Source organism: Cynocephalus volans, chromosome 3 (assembly GCF_027409185.1).
Source record: "Cynocephalus volans isolate mCynVol1 chromosome 3, mCynVol1.pri, whole genome shotgun sequence".
In the NCBI taxonomy this organism is placed as follows: Eukaryota; Metazoa; Chordata; class Mammalia; order Dermoptera; family Cynocephalidae; genus Cynocephalus; species Cynocephalus volans.
In genome coordinates this window covers 157,661,554-157,678,367 of record NC_084462.1, presented here as the reverse complement: position 1 = coordinate 157,678,367, position 16,814 = coordinate 157,661,554, and the positions used below count along the sequence as shown (strand labels likewise).

At 52.1% G+C, this 16,814-nt stretch overlaps 1 protein-coding gene and 1 pseudogene across 1 annotated transcript; one reads left to right on the top strand and one right to left on the bottom strand.

The window, feature by feature from the left end:
* Positions 1-4,739, bottom strand: part of LOC134372782 (large ribosomal subunit protein uL13-like) — a 45,093-nt pseudogene extending 40,354 nt beyond the window's left edge.
* A 4,291-nt stretch (positions 4,740-9,030) lies between these two features.
* IRF2BPL (interferon regulatory factor 2 binding protein like) lies at positions 9,031-12,677 on the top strand. The gene has a single exon (XM_063090369.1). It carries the CDS (start codon positions 9,846-9,848, stop codon positions 12,189-12,191), a length of 2,346 nt encoding a protein of 781 aa, XP_062946439.1. The 5' UTR covers positions 9,031-9,845; the 3' UTR covers positions 12,192-12,677.
* The last annotated feature ends 4,137 nt before the right edge of the window (positions 12,678-16,814 follow it).

Here is a 16,814-nt window from a genome sequence, read left to right as displayed (position 1 = left end):
GAGCTTTCCTTCAATCTCTCAGATGTCACCTTGAAAACTCAGAGACCACCGACGGGGAGGGAGTTTGGAGATGGTTTTTAATGGAAAGTTTACCAGATAACTTCTGACCATCACACACAGCCCAGAGCACAAGGGCTTCTACCGGCAGAATGTGGAAATTGGCATAGTGTTCACTGTGCAGTTTTTTCTTTTTTTTTTTTTTTTAAGAAAAGCTACACTGAGATCAAGGGCTCGGGCTTTATTTTCCAGCACAAATAGAACAAAAATTGTCTGCCGCTTAGGCGGTTGGATAGAGTTCAGGAAAACTATGTCTGGCATTAATTCCAAAGTGGAGGTTTTGGTTCAAGCGAGGCCCATTAATTTCAGTAAACTGTTTTCACTAGTCCAGACCCCGCTGTGCAAGGACTATTTATTACCTTTTGCTAACCTGATGTCTGCAGAGTTGTAAAGCAAAGGAAAAAACAAAAAAAATCCAGGGTAGAGATATCTACATCTTGGATCAAACGGGTTTTGCACCTTCCCTTTGGGGGCCATGTTTTATGGGGAATTTTCTATCCCTGGCTTTTATTGGTGCCAATTAAAAAAAAAATCATCTTGCAATGAATTAGGAAAAAAAAATCCTGATGGAGAAAAATCTGGCGAGAGCAAATACCCATCTCCGGCCTCCTTCAGAAGGGCACCTCCCAGCCACAGGGATGTTTTGTGGGCCCGTCCCCAGCTTCCAGGCTGCGGGTCCAGTGCAAAGCCCTGACATGATTCACCCAGACGATCGGGTCTAAAATACACCAAGACAGTCAATTTTGGCATTTGTTCTCCCTTAGGAATTTTACTAGCTGCCTTAGCAAAGCACATAAATTGCTTTCCCCCTCCCTCCTTTTTTTCCATGCCTCCTCTCTTCATGCTCCCGCCCACCCTCCCACCCCCCACACACCAGTCCATCTTGATGTCATTTCAAAGAGAAGGATGAAAAGACGATATTTGTCAGGGAGTCCGGTTGGTGAGTGTGTCTTGCCAGGCCCCTCCCCACACACACACTCACACACTCACCCCCTATCTGAGAATGTTAATCAGAATGAAAAGCCAGTCAGTCCTATTAAAGCATCAAACATGAAGTCCTAGAGAAGGAGGGAGAATCTGAAGGTGGGGGTAGAGAGTGGGAATGAAATATAATTCAGGCCTCTGCACTGACTTAGTAAAATAAAGGATGGGAGAGGCAGCGGTAGCCTCGATTTGGTCAGCTTGTCAAACGTCAAATTTATTGGTCTTCCTTTTTAGCTACCCCCCCCCCACCTCGCCCCGCCCCAACACCGTTAAGTTTTGTGCGGTTCCCAAGTGTGATTAATCTCTGGCAGAGGCCAGGAGCAGGAGTGGGTTTCTTGGCTGCCCGTTCTGATAAACAATCTGTTCTTGGGAAGATTAGGTGAAGGGGTCTGAGGGGGTGTAATCCGAGGGTATGGTGGGGGGGGGAGCAGGAGGGCAGGAGGGGGCGGCCGCAAAGCCAGCCCAGCAAATCCTAGCATTGGCCCGTGGTTGGGGGGTGGGTCAGGTTTCCTGCCCTTAAGGATGCGAGCAGACAGTGGGTCCTTTCTTGCTGCCAGATGACAACGTCCAGGGAGCGTCTGAATGACACCCAGGGCTTGGGGAGGGGAGGAGAGTGGAGCCCACGCGCCCCGACGCTTCCGACCCACTTCGAACGCTCTGGGCGTTGCAGACCAAGGGCACGTGTGCACAGAGACTGCTGGCCCTGAGGGGAAACCGAGGCGCCGCGGGGAAGGCTGAGTGGGGGCGGCGGTGGTAAGAAGTATTGTAAAGCGGGAACGGGGAAAGTCAGGGGCGTTCAAAACCAAAGGAGAGACTGTTTCGCGGCGTCGGAGGTCGCTGGGATCGAAACTACCTAGGCAAGAAAGCTGGCTGTGGATTTTGCAGTGGGTTTATTGTGTGGGCAACCAGACAGCAGCAATATGAAAAAGTGGGTGGGGGAGAGATGGCAGTAAAGGGAAATCAGTACCTAGAAGGCTGCGCTTGGCTGGGAAATGCCACCAAGGAGAGCAGTGGTACAGAATAAAAGATGAATAATAGGCCACTTTTTGGAAAAGGAATGTAAAAATATGAATAAAGGCAAGAAGCCCCGCTTCTTCTCAGTCTGAAAAGGAAATCCATTTTTCACCTCCTGCCTCTCATCCCCACTCCAACTCACACACACACACACCCAAACACACGCACACACAGCTCTGTCTGCCCTGCATCCAAGAGGCCTCGGCCAGGCTCGCTTTCCTTTGGATTTAATTACATGAAAATGCTGAACAAAAACCTGTAATTACACCCTTAGTCCTTGCCACTCAGGCCCAGCACACTTCCTGCCTAGTTTTGTTTTTTAAAGAAGAGGTCATTGCCTCTTTTCTTTCCAAATTGGCCAAAACAAAAAAGTAAAAGCCCCAAATAAATCCAACTGCTCTCAGCTTCACTACCACCACCAGGGATTTGAGGAGGGGAAATCTTTGTCTCTCCAGGAGAGATGAGAAGAAAACAGCCTAACCTTGCTATTGTTTTGTTCCAGCACTGCTTATCTGTTGTCAGCACAGAAGAACAGAGATGCTAGGCTGGCCACCCCAGGAGGAAACCCTCCAAGGGCAAGATGAAGAGAGTGGTCAAGGCTTAACTTCAGGCCCTGCTTTCCACCTATTTTACCTAGAAGGGCTTAGTGCTAGAAAAGAGATTCATGACAGTGGCTCTCCTTTCTACCTCCCGCCCTAGGTATTAACATACACAATTTCACAGTAAGCCCCCCAAGTTGAGAGAACAGGTTTTAATGTCAGCATTTGACAGGTAAGGAAACGGAGGCCCAGAGAGAATAAAGATTGTTGTTCTAAGTCCATCATGTGGCTGGTGAGAGTGTTGAGCACACGCTGCCTCTCATGACTTTTGGGCTAATACATCAGAAAACTAGGACACCTAGGAGGAGATGGAAGCTTCTAGATTCTGGGTTGGAGCCAGTCTGGCTTAATTTATCCTTAGATCCCCAGCACTGAGATAGAAAGTGCTCTCTAAATAAATAGTTGAATCAGTGAATGAATGGCAAATGGAAGGGACAAGTTAAAATAAAGAGTTGGGGAATGGAAGCCCACCAGGAAATCTGGGAGCCAGGTATCAGCTTTGAAATAAAATATAAGGAATGAAAACAACTTCACACCCACCAGGGACCCATCAAGCTTAGATCCTCTGGGTCTGGCCAGAAAGAGAGTTCTGGTTAAAGCATGGTAGTCCTCTAGATGGGTCAGGGTTGGAGGGCCACCTTGTTCTCTGGCTTTCTAGCTCCAGTGATGCCAGGTTTGATTGTCAGGGCTATATACCTCTCCTAGGACAGAAGTCCTTTGAGGGCAGCAGCCTGCCATTGTCATCAAGTGGCCCCAGCCCAAGGACAGCACGATATATATTGGGTGGGTGTCCACACAGTGAGTATGACCTGAATTAGATGAGAACAAGGGGTTGTTATTTGTGTAATAAGATTTTTGGGTCTGGAAAGCGGCTTTTTCCACCATAAAATGCAGCCTCTTTCATTTTCCTCCGTCCCCTTCATCATTCAGCCTGGGGTCTTCCTCAGGTATGTACATTTAAAATGCAGCTGTCCTTGGTAAGAGGACAGTAAGTTCCTAAATACTTCAGTGAATTCCAGAGCTTCAGAATTTCCTCTATACCCTCTGCTTAGGACCAAAGCATAGAAAACCCAGGAAGAGACAGAAAGGTATCAGGGGATGCCAGGGCAGCATGACTACCCTACTTTGCTTATGCATGACCTTGTCTCTACTGGGACAGTTTAACCTGTAACTCCTGTGAAGAGAGGGATTTTACTTTCTTGCAGTTTCTTAGAAGCATCTGATACCCCCAAAATGTTAGCAACCAGTGAAGTGAAGGAAGGAATGCCAGGCTTACAGCCAGAGAACCTGGCTTCCAGTAATTCAGGACCACCTCTGGACCGGCTTTCCTCACCTATACAGGAGGCTAATGAAAGTAACACCTACCTCACAGGGTTGGAGTGGAGATTAGTGAGATAATGTCTGGGAGCGCACTTCAGAGCCCTAGACAAATGTCGGTCATTATATTAATAATCTCTTACATTTTGTTAAGCATGTTATAATATTGTGCCTTCCACACACATCAGTGAGGCAGGCAAAGGAGGCAGTGTAATTATTCCCATTTTATAGATGAAATCGAAGTTGGAGTGATTTGCTCAAGGTCACAGAACCATTCAGGGTCAGCCAAGTCCAAGATGAACAACATATTGTGAGTATGTACCCAATGCATTAGCGCCCTCCCTTCCTCCCACTCTCCTGAGGTTCGGGTTCAACTAGCCAGCTCAGACAAGTCAAAATATTTTAAGGTCCTGGCCCATCCACCCCAACCAGGGATAGCACGGATGGCTGCCTGGCTGTACCAGACTTGACCCAGGGACGGCGAGGCCGCAGGGAGGGGCTTCCCACCCTGAGGCCCCGCCTTCCGGCAGCCCCGGCAGGAAAGCGCCGGCGGCAACGGGTCTCCGTAGCCGAATGGTGGAAATCCCCAGCTCGGTGCAGGCGGGTGGGAACCGGCTGGCACTCCTGCTCCCTGCGGAGGCCCAGGCGCCCGGGCGCGCGCGGGGTTGCGTGGAGGGTCCGGGAGTATGCGCACCTGTGGCCCTGTCGGCCACCCCGCCAGGCTCTCTGCTTACTCTCGCCGTCCAAAGAGGCTTCCTTCCTCGCCATCTCCCTCCTTGGGGTGTGGGTATTTGTTTTAACCCAACCGGGTCAGTGAATAGCACTCTTGTGGTGCTTGCCTCTTTTTTTCCTCTAGGCCTGGTCCTTGGGCGGCTCATTCCAGGGTTCCTTTATTTTTGGACCTAAAAAAACACACCAGCTTTTGCTGAGGACAGCGCTGGGCTCCCCGCTGCCCTGGCACGCTGGCAAGGAGAGGAAGCCGGGAGGAGGAGGCAGGAACCAGACGCGACTCCCCCAGCCGTTCTTTCTCTCCCCGTTCCCCGCCCCTCCAGGAAGAAAGCAGTCAGAGATCTGATCGCTTGTGCAGCCACTGGGCCAGCACCAACCACTACGCCGGCCCTCCTTTTCCTCCCACCCATTTTGCACAGTGCGCCCGGCCGCCCGCGCGCCCCAGGCTGGGCAGGTCCTGGCGGGCGGCGCAGGCTCCCTCCGCGGGGCTTCTCAGCGAATCGCGTTGTTCTGGGACTTCACGCTGGAGTGGCTCTTGCGTAACTCGATGCCCTGGCCTAAGTTAATACTTTTTTTTTTTTTAAATATCATGATTAATCCTTTAGGGAAAGGCAAATACTTCCGCCACGGAACCAGCCTGGGGAGTCAATGTGTAAATCACCTCGCTGTCTCGATTCCCCTCCCTCCACAGCCCCTTTGCGCGTTTCTGCAGGCCCAGGGCTCAGGCCGCACCCCTGGGGTTCCTGGCACGCGAGGGTCCGGGGTCTGGCAGAGCCAAAGGACGGCCCAAGCCAGGCGTTTGTTTTCACCTACTCCGAGGCAGCTCTTGCAGGCCGAAGAACCGGGTCCTGCTTACCGCGGTGCTGAGTGTTACCAAAAAAGGCCTTTCTCTTGCCAAAGCGCTTGGCGGCGCGCGCTGCAGCGGGGTGACGCGAGGTTCAGCCGGGGCCTCCTCCTCGAAGGCTGAGCCAGTCGGCTGCAGGGATGCCAGGCCAAGAGCACCCCCGGCCCGTCTCTGCCTCAGAACGGCAGCGGGGGCAGGGACGGGAGGGAGACTGCGGAGAGCTTCGAAGTGCGTAGGTGCCTTGCGACCTTCTCACCCCTAATGTTGGGCTGTGGCGCTCCAGAAAGGCTAAGTGGAAAGCTGACCTTTTGCTCCAGTTTAGAGTGCAGCAAAAAGGTATCTGAGGGTACCAGCTCGGATAGCAAGCTGTGGGGAGACAGTGACAGTAGGAAGGAACTTTGGGAAGGCAGTGTGGGCGTTTCGTGCCAGGCTCTGCTAGTCTCTCAGACTCCCTTCCCCCCACTCCCCTTCCCCAGAGTTCCCTACACCTGGTGTCTTAAGTTGAGCGCGCCCTCCCCGCTACCCCCCCCTCAGTTTCTTCCCACCCACTGTGGTCACAGTATTGTCGCATGAGGTTTTTCTTCGGGGGAAAATCACACTCCAAAACACTGGAGTTTTTGCCTCTCACAATCTCTGACACATCCCCAAACAGGGCTCAAACGGTTAAGGAGCAATTTATCAACATAAACGATTCTTTAAGGGGGGGAGGATATGGAGAGAGTTGTGCTTTTGAAATAAAAGAATTATGAGAGTGTACTGGAAGTCTGTTTAAATGCAGGTTGATTTCTAACTCAGTGTATCTTAAGACACCCTGGCAGGTATGTGTGTATATATATATATGTATATATCTCCTTTAGGAACAGTGAAGACAGAGACAGACAGGGAGATGGAGACATATGTGTGTGCATACCAAACATAACACTGTGACATAGAATACAACGTGCTTTCTTTAGCAGCCTGGCTAGAGGGTTGTGGCTGTTGCTATTTCCCCAATATTTTTGGTTTAATAAAAGGAAGGGCTGAATAAATATTAATGCAAAGAAATGGGTTAACCAGCCAAGCCAAAACTAAGGAGCCCAGGCCAGCAGCGAGGATGTCAAGCCATCTCCCAGCCCTATGTTTTGACTCACTCCAGGGTAGCTCTGGTGTGGGGAGGGCTGAAGTCTGGGAGGGTGAGGCAATGCTCCCGGAGCAGCTCTTTGCAGAGGAATCACTGCACCGAGCCAGCCAGCCGGCCAGGGAAAGTTTATTATTGCTCTGGAGTGCACAGTGAGCTCACTGTTTTGCAAAAACAAATCTGGCTGCTTTGAGATGAAAGAGGGGCTCCCTAGGGCTCTTCCTTCCCCCTTTCTCCCTATTCTTAAAAACTAACCCCCATTTCCTTTCACTAGGGGCCTCAGAATGAGTGGGAGATTGGGATGCTGGGGAGTGTTGGATAGAGAAATAGGATCTGGAGGTCAAGTGTCAAAATAAAAATAAGTATTTCTTGTTTCAACTGAACTTTATTACAATTAGTAGTGATGGTAGTGATAAGAATAATGATCCTTACATTTTATGCAGTTTACAAAGTACTTTGAGAGGTTAACCAGCAATAGTACCAACATTAATATCAATACTAATAATAACCAACACTTACTGATGGCTTTCTGTGAGTCTGACACTGTGCTCTACATACTGTATGGTGTATTTATGTTAAAGTCTGTGGCAGTGGCAGATCCGCAACTTCTGTATATAGAACTCAGTGGCACAATCAGTTTGGAAGGGGAGGCTGGGTGTTGTTTATGAAGGTATATTTGCATAGCACTTTACATAAGATTGCATATAACAAAGCATGGGGGGGGGCTAATGGAAATTTTGAGCACCCCAAACCACCTCTGGGAGCCTAAACTTGTCAAAGCCACCTCTCAAATCAGAGTTACTGGATTCAGATTCCAGCTCCATCTCTAAAGGCTGTGAGAGAGTTATTTAACCTCTTTACTTTTCTCATCTGTAAAATGGAGTTAATAGAATCTACCTTGTAGATAATATTAAGGGCTTAATAATACAGATAATATACTCTTAATAATGTAGATAATATTAAGGGTGATGCAAGCAAACCACCTCGCATAGTGTCTGGCCCACAGTCTTAGTAAGAGCTACCTCCTATTATGACAAGAAACAAATTGAAATCTCAAACAACTCTAAGTTGGGAGCTATTATTCCATTTTAGAGATGGAAGACAGGTTTTGTAAGTAACCAGCTCAAAGTTGCAAAGCCTGTAGGTGACGGGAGAGGAAATTCAAACACTGTGGGCCAGCCTCCAGAACCTGACATCCCATTATATTGCCTCCCTTCCTCCAGTCTTCCCTGGAATTATTCCAATTTTCATGAAATAAAAAAAGTAGACCCCCAAATTAGAAGAATCGGTTGAAATACCGAACTAGAGCTATGATCAACACATCTGTCTGCAATACACAATAATGATGAGCAGTGATCTTGTAAGGGAAAGAAACCATGGCCTTGCTCAGCCTTCTGGGGCACTATGGAATGAAATCACATTATGTGAGAAAACTTTGAAAACTGCGGCTGTGCTTTACAGAAATACACGAGTATTATTAAATGCTGTCCCCATCCTCTTTTATCAACCCCAGAAAAACCACTCACCTGTTTGGCCTCTCCAGCACCTCCCCCTCCCTGCCCTCAACTGCAGCTGTGCGCAGCCAGTTGACTGTTTTCCTGAAAGGCCTCCGGGTGCTCATATCTTCTTTAGACGTTCAGCCAGAATTTTTGGAGTGCGGCTGGTGGGAGGCAGGGGTAGTTCACCCTGCATTCATTTAGCTCCGACCAGGGCACAAAAACAGATCGAAAGGCAATTTCTGTTAGAATGGAAAACAGCTAATTTTGCAGGTGCTTCGGCATCAGTGGTGGCAATGAACGTAACATCCATGCGGGGGGTGGGGGAAGGAGGGTGAGGTTTGATCGCAGAAGAAATGGGTAACACCTTATATGAAATTCACAATGAAAAATCCCTAAACAGGACATTTAAATTCACTGCCGGGGGTGGGGCGCAGGGCTCGGAAACGACGCTTGTGGTTCTTAAATGCGTTTTTACTTGGGAAAGGCAGGCAGAGAAAGGAAAGGTCATCGTCTGTTTAATTTCCACTCCCCGCCCTGGACTTCCAGCCTTAGCTCGCCGGGCCTCAGCTGTTGTACACACACGGTGAGGGGGGAGGGGAGGGCGGAGGCGCGGAGGAGGGGCCGACTGGGAGGAATCTGGGCGTCCTGCCGCGCATGCGCCTTTCCGGAGCAACAAGTGGGCTCCACAGACAGAGGAAGTGTAAGGCGGGGGGGGGGGGGGGGGGGACTGGTGCAGAGCATGGCGGTGACGTCAGCGCTCCGCCCGGGCGGCATCCCGCGCGGCCAAGCCGGGAACAGCGCGAGCCGCAGCCCGAGCAGGAGCGCCGAGACGCGCCTCCGGAACGTAGAGTAACAATCACAACCCCACATTCCGGGCGAGCGCGAGCGGGAAGGGATGCGACCCGGGCCGAGGCGCCGCGCGAGCGCCCTGCAGCCAACGTGAGCGCCGCCAGCTGCGGCGGCCCGGGCGCGGGCCAGGCCTGGGGGCGGCGGGAGCCTGCGTGCGTGCGCTCCTCTCCTCTGCTCTCGTGCGTCCTGGAAGCGGCGGCCGCGGCGGCTCCCTCCGGCGTGCACACCTAGCCGCCGCCAGCTGAACGGCCGACGCTGCGGAGAGGAGAAGCTCCTCTCTCGGCTGCCACCCCCTCCCCCGGCCCTTCCGAGAAGCAGCGGCTTCAGCAAGATTGGACCTGGGCACCGGGTGGCACTGAACCCTCTAAGTCCTCGCCCCAGGGAGCCCGGCGGGGAGAGGACGCAGCTCGTAGGGGGCCCCCAGGGGAGAGGAAGAGACAGCTCCTTTCCAGCTTCCACGCACCAGTCACTCCGGGGAGGGGGCCAAGAGGCAACGACAGCCAGGACCCGGCACCCTCGCCCCCTCCCCCCGGTCCGGGAGCTTCCAGCCCGGGTCCGTGGCACCAGGAAGAAGGCGCCTGAGCTCCTCTCCCGACGAGACAGCCGCAGTAGGAGGTGGGGGCGAGGAGCGGGCTGAACTCGTGGAGCCCCCGCGGAGAGGCGCTGCGCCGGCGGTGGAGACTCGCGCTCCCTCCAGCCCCTGGGGCAGAACTTTCTCGCCCCCCCTTCTCCCTCCCCCGCAGCCGGACTCCCTCCCCAGCCGGCCAGTCCTCCCGGAGGAGAAGGCGCCGCAGAGAGTGCCCGGGCGGGGGCCTACCTTCCCCAGGGCCGGCATCATGTCGGCGGCGCAGGTGTCCTCGTCCCGGAGACAATCTTGCTACCTGTGCGACCTGCCCCGCATGCCCTGGGCCATGATCTGGGACTTCTCGGAACCCGTATGCCGCGGTTGCGTCAACTACGAGGGCGCCGATCGCATCGAGTTCGTGATCGAGACCGCGCGCCAGCTGAAGCGGGCACATGGCTGCTTCCAGGACGGCCGCTCACCCGGGCCGCCGCCGCCCGTCGGGGTCAAGACAGTGGCCCTGTCGGCTAAGGAAGCGGCGGCAGCGGCGGCGGCAGCGGCCGCCGCACAGCAACAGCAGCAGCAGCAGCAGCAGCAGCAACAACAGCAGCTCAACCACGTTGACGGTTCCAGCAAGCCTGCGGTGCTGGCGGCCCCGTCCGGCCTGGAGCGCTACGGCCTGAGCGCAGCCGCCGCCGCAGCCGCTGCAGCCGCCGCTGCCGTGGAACAGCGCAGCCGCTTCGAGTACCCGCCACCGCCGGTGAGCCTGGGAAGCAGCAGCCACGCCGCGCGGCTGCCCAACGGCCTGGGGGGCCCAAATGGCTTTCCCAAGCCAACACCGGAGGAGGGACCCCCAGAGCTGAACCGTCAGAGCCCCAACTCGTCTTCAGCGGCGGCGTCGGTGGCCTCTCGGCGTGGGACGCACGGTGGGCTGGTGACTGGGCTGCCCAACCCGGGGGGTGGTGGAGGACCCCAGCTCACCATGCCCCCCAACCTGCTGCCGCAGACGCTGCTTAACGGCCCAGCCAGCACCGCGGTACTGCCCCCACCCCCGCCCCACGGGCTGAGCAGCCGTGGGCCTCCGACGCCCGCGCCCCCAGGGGCTCCCGGGGGCCCCGCTTGTCTCGGGGGCGCCCCGGGTGTATCGGCCGCGTCGTCCTCGGCGGCGTCTTCGACCTCGTCGTCTGTGGCAGAGGTGGGCGTGGGTGCTGGTGGCAAGAGGCCCGGCTCGGTGTCGAGCACCGACCAGGAGCGCGAGCTGAAGGAGAAGCAGCGCAACGCCGAGGCCCTGGCGGAGCTGAGCGAAAGCCTGCGCAACCGCGCCGAGGAGTGGGCCAACAAGCCCAAGATGGTCCGCGACACGCTGCTCACGTTGGCTGGCTGCACGCCCTACGAGGTGCGTTTCAAGAAGGACCACTCGCTGCTGGGCCGCGTCTTCGCTTTCGACGCCGTCTCCAAGCCCGGCATGGACTACGAGCTGAAGCTGTTCATCGAGTATCCCACGGGCTCGGGCAACGTGTACTCCAGCGCGTCTGGTGTCGCCAAGCAGATGTACCAGGACTGCATGAAGGACTTCGGCCGGGGCCTCTCCTCCGGCTTCAAGTACCTGGAGTACGAGAAGAAGCACGGCTCTGGGGACTGGCGCCTGCTTGGGGACCTGCTGCCCGAGGCCGTGCGCTTCTTCAAGGAGGGCGTGCCCGGCGCGGATATGCTGCCCCAGCCCTACCTGGACGCCAGCTGCCCCATGCTGCCCACGGCGCTGGTGAGTCTAAGCCGCGCCCCTAGCGCACCCCCGGGCACTGGGGCCTTGCCGCCCGCCGCGCCCTCGGGCCGGGGTGCAGCCGCCAGCCTGCGCAAGAGGAAGGCATCCCCCGAGCCTCCGGACTCAGCCGAGGGCGCGTTGAAGCTGGGCGAGGAACAGCAGAGGCAGCAGTGGATGGCGAACCAGAGCGAGGCGCTGAAGCTTACCATGTCGGCCGGGGGCTTTGCAGCGCCGGGGCACGCGGCAGGGGGTCCGCCACCGCCGCCCCCACCCCTGGGACCCCATTCCAACCGGACCACACCGCCCGAGTCAGCTCCCCAGAACGGCCCGTCCCCCATGGCCGCCCTCATGTCAGTGGCAGACACTCTGGGCACGGCGCACTCGCCAAAGGACGGCAGTTCTGTGCACTCTACCACTGCGTCCGCGCGGCGCAACAGCAGCAGCCCGGTGTCGCCGGCTTCCGTGCCAGGGCAGCGCCGGTTGGCATCACGTAACGGGGACCTGAATTTACAGGTGGCGCCCCCGCCGCCTAACGCCCACCCGGGCATGGACCAAGTGCACCCCCAAAACATTCCGGATTCCCCCATGGCCAACAGCGGACCCCTCTGCTGTACCATTTGCCACGAACGTTTGGAGGACACGCATTTCGTTCAGTGCCCATCCGTCCCCAGCCACAAATTCTGCTTCCCTTGCTCTAGAGAGAGTATTAAGGCCCAGGGGGCCACCGGCGAGGTGTATTGCCCCAGCGGAGAGAAATGCCCCCTAGTCGGGTCGAATGTACCTTGGGCCTTCATGCAGGGCGAAATCGCGACTATCTTAGCTGGGGATGTTAAAGTGAAAAAGGAGAGAGACCCTTGAACCACAGGGCAGCCACCTCTTTTGCCCTAGACCAGCTCCCCTCCAATCCAGAGGGCCCCTCCCCCACCCACCTGGACCTTCCCTTCCCTCACCCCCATGATGTAGAATTGTGAATATAACAAACTGCAAAAAGTTAGTCTTATGTATAGACATTATTTTCGTGGTATGTTTCTATATTTTGAAACAAAGGTATGTAACTTCTTCATTTGAAGGATAAGCTGGTTTGTGTTAAGCGGTATAATATTGGTTGGGTCATTTGCATCATATTCGTTAGCATTTATTTGGTGGCAGAATGTTTGCCTAGGTACAGAATAGCCCTTAGCAACGACTGCTGCTGGTGTGTACTTTTGTAAATGTTATGCACCCTCTGAAAGGAAAAACACAAAAGAAAAAGACTTTTTTTTTTTTTTTTGCCAAGGCCAGTGTTGCTGCCTAAAAAAAAAAAAAAAAAAATGATGTTATAAAATGGTGAAAGCTTCTTTCTAAACAGCCCCAAGTGTTGAAGTCTTCACTTTATTTTGTTCTGTTTTGTTTTCCTGTTTTGTTTGCAAAATGGTAAGGGGGGTGTTGGGGGGGATGGGGTGTTTTTCGTTGCAAGTTGGTGAGGGGAAAATGTTTTGGTTTGTTTCTACTGACCTGAATGTGTTGGCTCTTCACGTGTTGTTTTGTTTTTGCTTTATTGATGCACGGATGCTTTTGAACAGTAGAGCGAAATGCTAGCCATGGAGAATCTGCTCTGTTTGTCCTTTATACATTTCTGTAGTTAACAGAACACTGTAATGTGCCTTGGAGCTTAGTAACTTGTAATAAATTCAATTGATATTAATTCTGCCCCGAGTCAGCAAGTTTGTCTTTCTAGGGCTAAGACCACACAACTCCAATGTAGGGGACACCTTCCATACCTCCCAGTAAAACACAAATGTTAGTGCCTTGCAAACCCTCAGAGCTGGCATGTGAGGAAGGCCCTGTGCTGCCTGGCTGCCCCTCCCCCCCAGTACCAGGCTATTTACATTCACCTCTTGGGGAGGCTACAGTTGCTGACTAAGCGATTTCTGTTTACTCTTCAGCATGTCTTATTTCACCACCCCTTCCCCCACATGCAGGGCGCAGCTGCAAATGGGACTGTCAGAAATGATCTTTGGTCCCTTACCCTGTGGCCATTGAGTATAGGCTGTTACTCAATGCAGCTGTGACTTGAAATTCTAGAAAAAAGCTAGGGTGCTTTGCCTCTTCAGTATGGCAGAAATCACTGTTACTGCACATTTAACACAAGAATGCCACAGAGCTGGGAGCTGTCAGTGGGTGCGGCAAGGAGTGTGTGCATGTCCTTAGGATAGTCTCCAGCAGATTCCAGCTGAAGTGGTACAAAAGTAGTTTTCACCTCATTACACGTTTTTCTCTTTCCTCTCTTTTTAATAAGTATTTCTAAAGGCAGAACATATGGTTGGTCAGAGAGGGTTTTGGGGATGGGGAAGGGGAGGGGAACCCAAACAAAGTTGCTGAAGCAAAGGATTACGACGCCAAATCAAATCCATTCTCACTGGTGAAGAAATGCAGTTCATCTAATCAACTTTTTGGCAGCATGTGTGGGGTGCAGAGGGATGAGGAAGAGGACGGGGGACTGTAATTCCCTTTAGAGCTCAGAGCCCCCTGGGCTGAGACTAGACTGGAGTCCCTCTGCCCCCCAGAGCTAGGGGAAGGCAAACAAACTCGGTGTGAACCTTGTACTTTCCTGGGAGGCAAATAGCAGAAGAGTAGAAAACAGGAGAGAGGAAGCAAAACAAAGCCTTGTGATCCTATCTGAACTTCATTCCTGGCCACACCCCATTCCTGGGAGGGTCGAGTTGGGCCTGACAGTCCCCACTGTGGCTGGGGGAATATGTGAAGAAACTCCGCGCCCCTACCCCAGCGTAGGGAGGTGGGTATGGGTGCAGGCACGTTTGGGAATAGACAAATCACCGGTTAGCCCAAAACACCGGTGTGGAGGTTGGGTTGGTGTTGGGACTTGCTGTTAATAACACCCTTTTAGTTTCTCTTCCAGCTTTACCACTACCATCACTGAAGTGGTGGAAACCAGGACTGTGTGTGTGTGTGTTTGGGGGTGGGGATAAGTGGTAATATTGATGGATCTGGTGCAGCCTCTTAATCCTGGTACATGGGAGGTGCCTGTCTCACCTCTTTAAGAATCTCCCTACATATAAATAGATATTCCTGTCAGCTTCCTGCAAATGTGTCCTTCCATTTTCATCTGCTGCCAAGTGTTGTATTGGTGCTTATGAGTCATGAAACCCATTTTCATTCTCAGGGGTAATTAACTTGGAGTGAGAATGCATGGCAGACTGTAGGTAGAGTTAATTCTAAAACCCATTCTTGCCTGGCTACCAATCACACATTTCACTTAAAGGTCTGGGTTGGCTTTTCTTGTAATCTCATTAATAAAAACCAAGCATATTTCGCCTGGAAGATCCTCTAAGGTGCTTGCACCTCCCACTCGCAATGCACATACTATTAAAATGGGTAAAGCTCAAGAGCATGAGACTACAGAGGGAGTGTTAAGGGTGTGATTTAACCACCATTGAATGAAGGAACGGCAGGTGTGGCCACAGCATTGAACTGTGTATGTGAACTTAAATGCGTGGATTACCTGTCTGGGTGTGGACCCATGAGTAGTGTCTGGTAGTTCCAACTGGGAGTGGGCCATGTTATCTGCCTCTGAGTGCACATCTGCTCCTGCCAGCCTGCAACTGTCTTCTTCATTGCTATGGTATTATGTTCAGGAACTTGTAGGATTACAAGACCCTAGATTACTAGTGCACATAGGTAGAAAAAGGGGCCTGTCATTAAGAGCTGAGAATGGGATTGTTTTCTCACCCTTCTTGTTGCTGGGTGCTATTATTAGCTGGAGAAGCAGTAGCTCTAATAAGGAGGCATCCAGCAAAGGCTGGATTGGTTTGGTTTCACTAAGGAAGACTGACTTGAAGAGACTTGGGGGAGAGGAGGCAGGGAGGGAGCGGCTGGAGTGGAACTCAGGCTGGAAGTGAATTATAATGGTGCAGTTAATTAAAGTTTACCATAGCCAGGGGCCATTTGTTAAATGGTGGCTCTCCCTTTTTTTTTTTTTTTTTTTTGGAATCATGTGACCTTTCTCTTTGCTCTGACCCATTCAGTTCCTAGTCTGGTTGCCTTAACCAGTCTTGCTTTGATCCCTCATATAGATTCTCTTTCCCTGGAGCTTTGCACGTGGGACACCTGGGAAGCAATTTTCCTCTCTGGCATGTGAGGATTCTTGTGGGTTTCTGAGATTCAGACCCAGATCTCTGGACGAGCCTAGACTCCACTCATCTTCACTTCACCTAGGATCTCCCTACCCCCCATTTCCCATCCTTCTCACTCCCTTCCTCATCAGAGCCAAAGTGGCCGTACTGTATTTGTTTAAAAATCGATACTGTATTTGTTTACATGCGTCATCTGTGTAGCTAATCCAATCTGCATGTTTCTTTAAGTGGGCATGGGGGTAGGACAATGAGGACTTAGTACAACAGAATAGGCTGATGGGGAGAACAGGCTGATGGGGGTCATTTTATGACCTTGATCTCTGAAGGCAGCATCATAGAAGACCCGCTAGTGAAGACACTCACCATATCAAGCAAATCCTAAATATAGGATTGTAGGTGCATTTTCATGTGCTTCCAGTTCAGACTTGCTTACGTAGTGAGTACTGAAATGCACTTCTGTTTTCTCTTACACTTCATCAGATCAAAAAAGTTGGAACTGAGAATGACCCTTAAGGTCACCCAGTGAAATGTTTTCTAAACCTTTCTGGGGTCAGAAACATCTTAGAAAAATCTAATAAAAATTATGGATCCTCCCCAAGAAAGTAGAGGTACTTATATACACATGGATTTGCATACATTTTCTTTCCTTTTTAATATACATTTTATCTACTTATGTTTGAGCAGGTAATACGTTCCTTTGGCTTGAAATTCAAAAGATGCAAAAGGGAATACAGTACAACCGTAATGCCTGTTTTCTACAAATGGCCCCTCTGCCACCCAGCTCCTTTCTGGGATACAACCAACATTACTCAATTTTTAAAGGGGTTCATGCATATCTAAAGCCCGTCCACAGAACTTGAGGTTAGAACCCAGGTCTAATCCATCCATCTTGTAAAGATGAGGATACAAAGGCACAGAAAGGTGAAATAACTTGCCTGTGGTCACACAGTTGCAGAGTCTGTTAGGGAACAGCTATAATCGACATTTAAAAAACATTTTAAGAATTCTTGGCTTAACTAGAGCTTTCTTCTATGAGAAGGGGTGATGATGAGGTGGGCAGAAGAGTGAGTACCTGGTGGGGTGGGGTTCATCATTTTTACTAACTCTTAGAGGACTGGGAATAAGCATTGTCCCTTGCTCTCTTTTGCAGCCGTATGTTTTGGGGAAAGGGATGTTCAGAGAAGTTTCTAGATTTCTGACTATAAATGTCAGGTGGGCCTGAACTGGTAGAGTCTTTTCCTAACCTTTGATCTGTGGACCTTCACACCACCTTCCCCTTTGCTGATTAGAAACTTCTGAAGGTTTAAAGACAGATAACAATTGACTTCAAACCAACAGGAAGCGACCA

Bases quoted from the DNA above. Each gene is read 5' to 3' on its own strand.
- IRF2BPL (XM_063090369.1), top strand. From the start codon at position 9,846: ATGTCGGCGGCGCAGGTGTCCTCGTCCCGGAGACAATCTTGCTACCTG.